The 10,682-nt window shown below is 37.9% G+C and overlaps 1 protein-coding gene across 1 annotated transcript in view; it reads left to right on the top strand.

Annotated features, from left to right (window-relative positions):
- The window catches only part of UGGT1 (UDP-glucose glycoprotein glucosyltransferase 1), a 311,128-nt gene that overhangs the window by 64,674 nt on the left and 235,772 nt on the right, over window positions 1-10,682 (top strand). The window contains exons 5-6 of the mRNA XM_006877319.1: window positions 5,017-5,129; window positions 5,815-5,989. Of these exons, the coding sequence (XP_006877381.1) occupies window positions 5,017-5,129; window positions 5,815-5,989 (288 nt within the window). The remainder of the gene's footprint in view (window positions 1-5,016; window positions 5,130-5,814; window positions 5,990-10,682) is intronic.

A 10,682-nucleotide genomic window follows, 5' to 3' on the forward strand; every position in this document is an offset into this window, starting at 1 on the left:
AGAGAACTTCTAGAGGTTCAAGCTGGATTCAGAAGAGGCTGTGGAACGAGGGATATCATTGCTGATGTCTGATGGATCTTGGCTGAAAGCAGAGAACATCAGAAAGACAATTACCTGTGCTTTATGATTACACAAAGGCTTTCGATTGTGTGGCTCGTGATAAGCTATGGACAACATTGTGAAGTATCTGGAACACTTAATTGTGCTTATAAGGAATCTTTACTTGGACCCAGAGGCAGTTGTTTGAACAGAACATGGGAACACTTGAATGGTTTAAAATCAAGAAAGGCGTGTGACAAGGTTGTGTTCTTTCACCATACTTATTCAACCTGTATGCTGAGCAAATAATACGAGAAGCTGAGTTCTATGAAGAAAAACGTGGCATCAGGATTGGAAGAAGACTCATTAACAACCTGTGATATGTAGATGATACAACCTTGCTTGCGGAAAATGAAGAAGACTTAAAACATTTACTGATGAAGATCAAAGAGCACAGCCTTCGGTATGGATTGTATCTTAGTGTAAAGAAAACAAAAATCCTCACCACTGAACCAATAAACAGCATACGTATCCACGGAGAAAAGATAAAAATTGTCAAGGACTTCATTCTTGGATCTGCTATCAACACTTATGGAAGCAGCAGTCAAGAAATCAAACGATGTATTACATTAGGCAAATCTGCTGCACAAGACCTTTTTAAAGTGCTGATGAACAAATTTGTCAGCTTGAGAACTAAGGTGCGCCTTACCCAAGCCATGGTATTTTCAGTAACCTCATATGGATGCGAAAGCTGGATAGTGAATAAGGAAGACCGTAGAGGATTTGACGCATTTGAGTTACGGTGTTGGAGGAGAATATTGAAAGTGCCATGGGCTGCCCATAGAACCAACAGATCTGTGTTGGAAGAAGTGAAGTCAGAGTGCTTATTGGAGGCCAGGATGGCCAAACTTTGTCTCTCATACTTCGGGCATATTGTCATGAGGGACCAGTCTCTGGAAAAGGATATCATGTTTGGTAAGGTGGAAGATCAGAGAAAAAGTGGAAGACCCCCAACGAGATGGATTGACCAAGAAGCAGCATCGATGGACTCAAGTGTGGCAACGGTAGTGTGGTTGGCCCATGATTGGTCAGTGTTTCGTTCTGCTGTGCATAAGGTCTCTATGAGTTGGCACCGACTTGATTGCACCTAACAGCAACAACAAATGTCTGGTTTCTTCTCTTTTAAAAAAGCAATTTGATCTGTCATTACTGTGTCATACATATTCCACTTGGGGGTTGTAAAAAGGTGACTCTCTCCTTATGTTATTTCTTTTCCATTTTTTGTAGCATAGTTAAAAAGAATAAGAGTCACATATTCTCATCTGGTGGTGTTTAGTGGTATTGCTTATAGGTAAGGCAGAATACATACTTCATTTGTTTCCAGAATGAGTTTGAGTTACTACATCCTTTTACTTTGACAATTTGTTGTTGTTCAGTGCTGTCAAGTCAGTTCTGACCCATAGTGACCTTGTATAGGGTTCCCAAAAGGGTTTGAATTGCTGAACTTGTGGTTCAAACTGACCTTAAGGTCCAGTGCATTATCCTGCAGGGCCACACCAGGACTTCAATGTAAGTAGGGTTTTTTCTTTTTTTTTAAATCATTATGAACTTGTAAATTTAAACAGTGAATATCATTCCATTTTATCCTCATTAAGACTCAGAAGTTTCCATTTGGGTCAATGGGGTTGTTTGTAAACTCCCTCCCACATTGGTTGCTTTCCTGCTGTCTGATCTGATGGGTGGTTTCAGGCTCATGTTGTCCATTTCTGTCCCAAGATTCAGAATCACCTATGTCCTGAGGCTCTTTAAAAAGAAAAAAGAAGCAGGGCTTTAAAAAGTTTTCTTCAAGAATTCATATAATTTATATGTGGAATCATATTAGACTGTATCAATTGATGTCACACTTTCTTGTATCTCTTTTGTCTCTTCATGTATTTCTTTTCATCATCTATTTCTCTGAAGGCATTACCTTTTTCTCTCAAGTTATTACTTGAATTTTTATCATCGCTCTCATGCTCCTTCTAGTTTAATTTTTATTCCTAAAATGATTGTTCTGTTATTTTTATTTTTTACTTGAGTTCTATCACTTCATTTCTGAGTTTTTCTAATTCTGACTTAGGATGTACTTAATGCCTTTTAATTTGTTTTGAAATAATTGTTTACATGTTTTGATCTGACTTCTGGATATGTTTTTCTTATGTGATTTTTATTGACAATAGCTGTGCTATTGCATATATTAGTCACCAGGCACTTGTGGCAGTTTAAAAATAAAAGTTAAATGAAAAATTTGCACAGAGGTAGAACATTGCAGATTTATCTTGTGTAGCACTGGTTTATAAAAATCAGTAACATACAAACTAAACCCATTGTGGTTGAGATCCTTTGGACTCAAGAGTAATTCTGCAGATTGGTAGGATAGGGTAAAACTGTTGCAAAACTGTTTGAACTGCAGATCGGTGGTTCAAGCTCACCAGCTGCTCCTTGGAACCCCTATACAGGGTCGCTATGGGTCAGAATTGACTGGATAGCACTTGACAACAACATGGGTGTTCCAAGACTATAGTCTCTATGGAAGCACACTACTGTATCTTTCTCCCACTGAGCAGCTGGTTGGTTTGAACCACAAACCTTTTGATTGGCTGCTGAGTGCTTAACCACTATACCACTAGAGCACCTTTTATGGTATATAGAATTGTCATTGTGATCCTTTTTGCTTTCCTGTAGTAGCTTTGTAAGGAATTTGGCATTCATTCTTTTCTGCTTAGTTTTTACTTTCTCTTTTAATTTTGACTCTAACAAAAAAAAATTGTTCTATCACTGTACAGGAAGCTAGAAGCCCGAATTTAGAGCACTGGCTCTGGAAAAAGATCCTTGTCTTCTTTCAGCATCAGTAGGCCCAGCATTCTTTGGGATCTTCATGTGTTTTTTTGCATAATCTTTCCCTGGATCTAGGAGCTTTACAATATAGGAACCGTAGCTCCAAGGACACATTCCCCTACTAGCTTTTCTGTTTTGGTGGTAGTAGGCTCTCCGTCTGCTCAGTTTTATGTGAAATTATTTTCTTGAGTTTTTAGAGGAAGACATGGGCTCCCTCTTCTGTTGTGTTTTTGTAACATTGATAAATACAACAGCTTTTTTTTGAGGTTTCCTGGCCCTGTTCTTTTGTACTTTTATTTGGACTTTCTCTTCCATTGTCTGTGTTTCTCTCTTTTGCTCAATTTTTATCCCAGTCCCAGTGTTTTTCATTCATAGTGGGATTTTGATCTTGGCTTGTGAGTTTTTAGAATTCATAATGTCTCGATTGTCTCTATTCCTTTAAAATCTTTCATGGACTCCTTCCACTCACTTGATATTGGATTGAGTTTAACCAGCTGGCCGTTCTTTTGGCTATTCTGAGGTTCTCCTATACTCAGAACTACCATTAGCCCCCCTTTTTTTTTTCCTTTCTTATGCATGAACACTGATAATCCTTAGAATTTATCTTTTTTTTTTTTTTTAAATCCCTGGGATTTCTTTCCACATAGTTTTCATGCAAATTTAGTTTGTTTTACTGAGAAGATTTGGGAAAATTGAAAAACTACTGTCAGTTGCCATCTTTTCAGAATCCTGTTTTCTTAAAGTATGAGAATGGTATTGTTTTTAAGATACTGATATATACTAAAATAGTTACAACAGTTACAAATGAAATTAAATGTTATATGGGATTTCTTTTAAAGTAATCTAGTTTAGTGTGGTATAATAGGGATGGTTTCTACAGGAAATAAGATTGGCCATTAAGTTAGTAATTATTGAAGCTAGGTGATTGATTTATTCTGTCCTTTTAATTTTTTTGTACTTACAATTTTCTAAATACTTTTTTTAGAAGTTTTTATTGTGAATTTAGTGATAGTTTACATGGGAGAACATTGGTTTTATACTGATCCTATTGTATTTCATTTTATTGCAATGATTACAATCCCCTCCATGCATCATCATTCAACAGTATTTGCTTCTATTCCCTCTGTTTTTTTGTTTTGTTTTTTTTTAGATGTATACAAAAACACTCAAACACTCAGGAATATATAATCATTTAAACCACCAAAGGGCACATTCTGCAAGCCTGCCCCCTGGCCACCAGCACACAGCCTTTCTCTTTCCATGATCCCAGAGTCCTCGGCTGCTCTATCTCCCCATGCCATCATCTCTGCCTCTATCTCTGGTGTCGCTGCTTCTCTGGATAGGGTCCTACATTCTCATGCTCTTCTTTCTTGATGGTCCTAGGTTCCAAATAATTTTTGTAGCAGTTTTTCAAAGCAAGCTTTCCATTTCTCCCCTTTTCTTTTACAATTCATGCATTCAAAATAAAGGACATCTTAATGTTGTCTCCAACTCATAGAGATCCTGTGTAGGTTTTCCGAGGAGTGACTGGTGGATTAAACTGCCAACCTTGTGCTTAATAGTCCAGTGCTTATCCTACAACACCGTACCTATGCAGGTACCAGTACCTGTCCTTTCTGTTTCCTAACTCATTATACTCATATTCATAATGTAGCTCAGTGAAGTTCAGATTAACATATTTCATTATATGTTGGTGTTTATGCATTTCACCTTAAACACAAACATATGTCTCATTCAACTTTATCCTTGAATTACCTTATTGTGCTACTTACAATTTTACCTTTGTAGTTACACCCTTTTTTTCCCCCAGTCTCCCTTCTAAAGAGTATTCTGTCTGTATTTCTTCCAAAACAGATTTGTTTGCTATTTTGGGAGTCTCTGCCACTTTCAGTATTCTTCACTAATACCATAATTCAAATATATCGATTCTTCTACATTCTTCCTTATTCATTATGCAACTTTCACATGCTTGTGTATGAATATGTATGAGGGGGCTTCAGAAAGTTTGTGTTAAAATTCCTTTATCTGTTTTTGTATGTTTTATTATACCTGTGATTAGAAATTATTAAAAACATTCATTTGTGTCTCCCATGACAACAGATAGCAGCTGATGAACCTCCACCAGAAGACTGCAATTCATTTTTTTCAGTCCATGGAAAGACGACTTGTGATTTTGATACTCTTGAGACTCTTCTACTCACAGCATCTGAAAGGTATATTGTATGTTTCTTTAAATAAATGTCAGGCATTTTATTGTACTTTCTTGTATTAAGTCTATTTTCTGATTAAAATTTTTTTTTTCTGCAAGTGTAATGGTTTATAGTGTGGATTCTGGAACCAGACTGACTAGATTTGAATATCACCTCTACCGTTTAAAATAGTTTCGTGAACTTGGGAAAAATACTTAATTTTTTTTTTCTTCTTATTTTAAAATAGAGGTAATAGGAGTACTTAGCATTACTGTTATCATTTAGTAATGACTCTGTCTGAGATATTATTGCATAGACTTTGTTATTTGCTTAGTAAAGAAAGGAATATAGTGTTATTAAAGGTAGTGTCTCAGATTAATTATATTGATGATAATGATCTTTCAGGATATCAGTTTCACACAGTACAGTATTTTAAAGACAATTTGCAAGCTTAATTTGAACTTTAGATTGATAATTCATAGGCTGCCTTTTGTACTTAACGATAGGTTTCCTATGGATAAATACAATACATATCTATTTTGCTGTTTTGCTAGGGTAGCAAACCTAGGGTAAGGTACCTCATCTGATGCCAGTATAAATAGGATAAGTTATATATTTGTGTTATCATCTTAAATTATCATAGTCATAGTTTACATTTTGTACAGTTTTTAAAGTTTAAAAATTTAAGCTTTTAATATTTATTTTCCAGACCCAAACCATTATTATTCAAAGGAGATCACAGATACCCCTCATCTAATCCAGAAAGTCCAGTGGTGATTTTCTACTCTGAGATTGGCCATAAAGAATTTTCCACTTTTCATCAACAACTCATATCAAAAAGCAATGCTGGCAAAATAAATTATATATTCAGACATTATCTACCTGTAAGTATGGACTTAATTTACACCTGTTTTGAGTATTAATTTGCCCAACACAACCTTCAAACACTAGCTAATAATTTCCTCCTGTATAAAATAATTTAATTATTTGAGATGTTTTTAGAAATGTAGTTCTTTCATCTCAGTATTATCTTGTCCATATAAGGTATTTTACCTGCTATTCTGAAGAAACAAAACAGCTATGCTGAAAGAGTGGCTTAATAATGTTTTATTTCAAAATGAACTATGTAAATGTTTTTTCTAAGTTTAATATGGTCATCAAGTTGGAACTCATTTTTTCTTGTTAAATTAAATTGTTGATCAAATATATATAATAAAAGTTTTTGCAGTTTTAACCATTTTTAAGTGTTCTCTTAGCCTTTATAGTTATTATGCTCTGCAGTTATCACTATGATTTCCAAATGTTTTAGGTCATTCCGAGCAGAAACTCCATACTCCTTACGCATTAACTCCTCATTCTTTCCTTCCTCCAACCCCTGGAGCCACTAACAGACATTTGCCTATTCTGGATATTTCATATAAATGTGATCACATAATATTTATCCTTTAGTGTGTCACTTACTTCAGTTGCCTTAAGTTTTTTGTTTTGTTTTGTTTTTAAGTTTTTATTGTGGAGTGACTGAAAGTTTACAGGGCAGATCATCAGTTTTACATTCAACAAATCATGTACCCTGTTTCATCACAATGATTATGACCCCTCCATGTACCATCAGTTAACAGTATTTCTCTCTGTTCACTTTAGCTTTTTTTTTAAAAAAAAAAAACCACTCAGGCATATATAATAATTTACAACTCCAAAGAGCACATTCTGCAAGTCTGCCTCCTGGACTAGCTCTTAGTCCCTCTCTTCCCATGAATCTAGAGTCCTCAGCCGCTCCCCATCCTGACCACATCTCTGCCTCCGTCTCTGATGTCGCTGCTTCTCTGGATAAGGTCCCACATTCTGCCTGTGTTCTTCTCCCTTGATGGTCCTAGGGTCCTCTGTTTCTGAACTGTAAGATTAACCAACCCCTATTTTTGTAACCATATGAACAAGAGCCAGTGATACTCAGGGAGGAAGTCCAAAGTGCATTGAAGGAATTGGCAAAGAACAAGGCACCAGGAATTGATGGAATGAAAATTGAAATCTTTCAAGAAAGTGAAGCGGCAGAACAGGCACTCACTTATCTGTGCCAAAAAATTTTGAAGACAACTATCTGACCGACTGATTGATTGAAAGAGATCCATATTTGTGCCCATTCCAAAGAGAGGTGACCCAACAGAATGCGGAAATCATCGGACAATCTCTTTGATATCTCAAGTGAGTAACGTTTTGCTCAAGGTAATCCAGAAACAGTTACAATCATACATTGACAGAGAACTTCCAGAGGTTCAAGCTGGATTCAGAAGAGGCTGTGGAACCAGAGATATCATTGCTGATGTCTGATGGATCTTGGCTGAAAGCAGAGAATATCAGAAGGATGTTTACCTATGCTTTATTGACTATGCAAAGGCTGTCGATTGTGTGGATCATGACAACATTGAAAAGTATGAGTATTCCAGAACACTTAATTGTACTTCTGAGAAATCTGTACCTGGATCAGAGCATGGGAACACTGAATGTTTTAAAATTGGGAAAGGTGTGCGACAAGGTTGTGTTCTTTCATCATACTTATTCAACCTGTATACTGAGCAAATAGTACAAGAAGCTGGATTCTATGAAGAAAAGTGTGGTGTCAGGATTGGAGGAAGACTCGTTAACAACCTGCGATATACAGATGGTACAACCTTGCTTGCTGAAAGTGAAGAGGACTTAAAACATTTACTGATGAAGATCAAGGAACACAGCCTTCTGTATGGATTACATCTCAATGTCAAGAAACCAAAAATCCTCACCACTGGAACAATCAACAGCATTCTTATCAACGGAGAAAAGATTGAAGTTGTCAAGGACGTCATTCTTCTTGGATCAACTATCAACATTTGCGGAAGCAGCAGTTAAGAGATCAGACGACGTATTGCATTAGGCAAATCTGCTGCACAGGAACTTTTTAAAGTGTTGAAGAGCAAAGATGTCACCATGAGGACTAAGGTACACCTGACCCAAGCCATGGTATTTTCAATAACCTCATATGGATGCGAAAGCTGGACAGTGAATAAGGAAGATCGTAGAAGAATTGATGCCTTTGAATTGTGGTTTTGGAGGAGAATACTGAAAGTGCCTCGGGCTGCCAAAAGAACCAATAGATCTGTTTTGGAAGAAGTGTAGCCAGAGTGCTCCTTGGAAAAGGATGTCATGCTGGGTAAGATGGAGGGTCAGAGAAAAAGAGGAAGACCCCCAATGAGATGGATTAGCCAGGTGGCATCCTTGATGGCATCGAGTGTGGCGGCGGTAGTGAGGTTGGCCCAGGATCAGACATTGTTTCGTTCTGCTGTGCCTGGGGTCCCTATGAGTCGGTTCCGACTTGATGGCAGCTGACAACAACAATTTTGGTACAAAACTTCTTTCTGCCTTTACAATTGTGACAGTCACAATTAGTCATGATAACAATTATTCACTGTTGAATTATACGAATCTTATTCTCATCTGTCTTCAACAGACACATCTAGACAAGATGAAAACTATTCAGTGGGGATTCTTTCTTCACCCCCATACTCTTAAACTCTCTGTTGAAATCTAGTAAGCCAGTCACTTTGTGTCGCTATCACGCCCTTATTTTAGGTAGCCTGACCGATTTCAAGCAGCATAATGTCCTCAAGGTTCATCCATGTTATGCAGTGGCTTGCACCTTCCTTGATTCTTCATGGTAGCATAATATTCCATTGTGTGTATGTACCAAAGTTTATTTATCCATTCTTCCATTGCTGTCTCCATTTTATTGCTGTTGTAAAGAGTGCTTCTAGGAACGTTGGTGTTCATATGTCTACTCGTGTTATGGCTCATATTTCTTTTGGGTAAATACCAGGTAGAGGAATTGCTGGATCATAAGTTATTTCTATTTCCAACTTTCTGAGGTAGCGCTGTATTGCTATCCAGAGTAGTTGGAACATTTTGCAATCCCACCAACAATGCAGGGGCATCTCAGTCTTTCTGCAAACTTGCCAGCATTTATTGTCCTCTACGTTTTTGATCGTTGCTGTTACTGCTGGTGTGAGATGATATAGCTCATTGTTGTTTTGATTTGCATCACTCTGATGGCTAGTGATCACGTACATTTCTTCATATGTTTGTTGGCTGCTTGGATCTCTTCCTTGGAGAAGTGTCTGTTCATGTCCTGTGCTCATTTTTTAATTGTGTTATTTATCTTTTTCTTTTCCTGCTACAAAACGTGTGCCTTCACGTTTCCAACCCTCATAGTCAGTCCTGATAGTAATTATTCACTGTTTTACCATAAGAGTGCTACCTCCATCTCCTTTCATCAGTCCCACCAGACAGATTGGATACTACTCAGTGTAGATTCTACCTTCTTCCTTGCCCTCTGGATCTAGGCTTCCTTTTGAAAGCTTGTAAGGCAGTCACCTCTTGCCTTTGTAGGTCCGTCATTTTGGGTAGCCAATGTCCAAGTTGCCCATCCCTGTCTACCCTGTGTATGGAGGGGGTGGGAATGATTCTTGCTGTAAAGATTTGTTCCCTCTTTTGAGCTACTGCATCCATAGATGTAGGTCAAGTTCATCAAATTGTATCAGATTACTCTTTTTTTTTCCTTTTCTTTCCTCTTCTAGTTGAGTTCTGATCATCAAGTCATTGAAGCCAGGTCAGGTGGGTATTATCTGCAAGTGTGGGTGTTCTTATGCATATGCACTCTCTTCTTATCAGCTGGATGCTTCATTCTTCACTCTAATCCTCTGTGGGTATGTCACTGTCTCTGGGCCCAGGAGTCCCCAGGTCTTGACAACCTTCTGGCCAACCAGGTCTCCACCCGTGTCCACAGTAGTCTATTGAACGTGGTTGGACTTAGCTAGCAGCTTCATTGTTGATTTTCCCTGACTTCCCCTTATCGGTGACCAGTGTGGTCACCAGTAAGAGTACATGCCTGCTCATATATTCCCCTTGAGTCTTAGTCTTGGAAGGGGGTTTGCCCTGAGGGGACCCGACTGCTTGCCTTGATGTCTCCTGGGTGGGCAGTTTGCTTGTTCATGTAGTAGTCAGTAGGACTTCCGTTAGTGTTTTTGATTTCTCCTGTTGGTCTTTGTTTCAAGAAGTATCTTCTGTTCTTTTAGCCACTTCAGGCTGGTCTGCTTGTCCTTTTCAATATTTGTCCTTTTCTTGTAGAGGTTGTGTAGGTTCCTATATATTTTAGAAATGAGTCCCTTGTCTAATGTGTCATTGCAAAAGATTTTTCCCATATTGTGGGCTCCCTTTTTACTCTTTAGATGAAGTCTTTTGATACACTTAAGTTTTTAATTTTCAGTATGTCCCATTCATCTATTTTGTCTACTTATGTTTGTTTAATTTTCAAATGTTTGGTAGTCTTTGTATGCCCTATATTGTTGTTGTTGTCAGGTGCCATCAAGTCGGAATCGACTCATAGTGACCCCATGCACAGCAGAATGAAACAATGTCCGATCCTGGGCCAACCTCACTACCGACGCCATCAATCAGCATGACATCCTTCTCCAGCGACTGTTCTCTCCGGACAATGTGTCCAAAGTATGAGAGACGAAGCCTAGCCATCTTGGCCTCCAAGGAGCACTCTGG

This window comes from Chrysochloris asiatica, unplaced genomic scaffold (genome assembly GCF_000296735.1).
Source record: "Chrysochloris asiatica unplaced genomic scaffold, ChrAsi1.0 scaffold00479, whole genome shotgun sequence".
Classification (NCBI taxonomy): Eukaryota; Metazoa; Chordata; class Mammalia; order Afrosoricida; family Chrysochloridae; genus Chrysochloris; species Chrysochloris asiatica.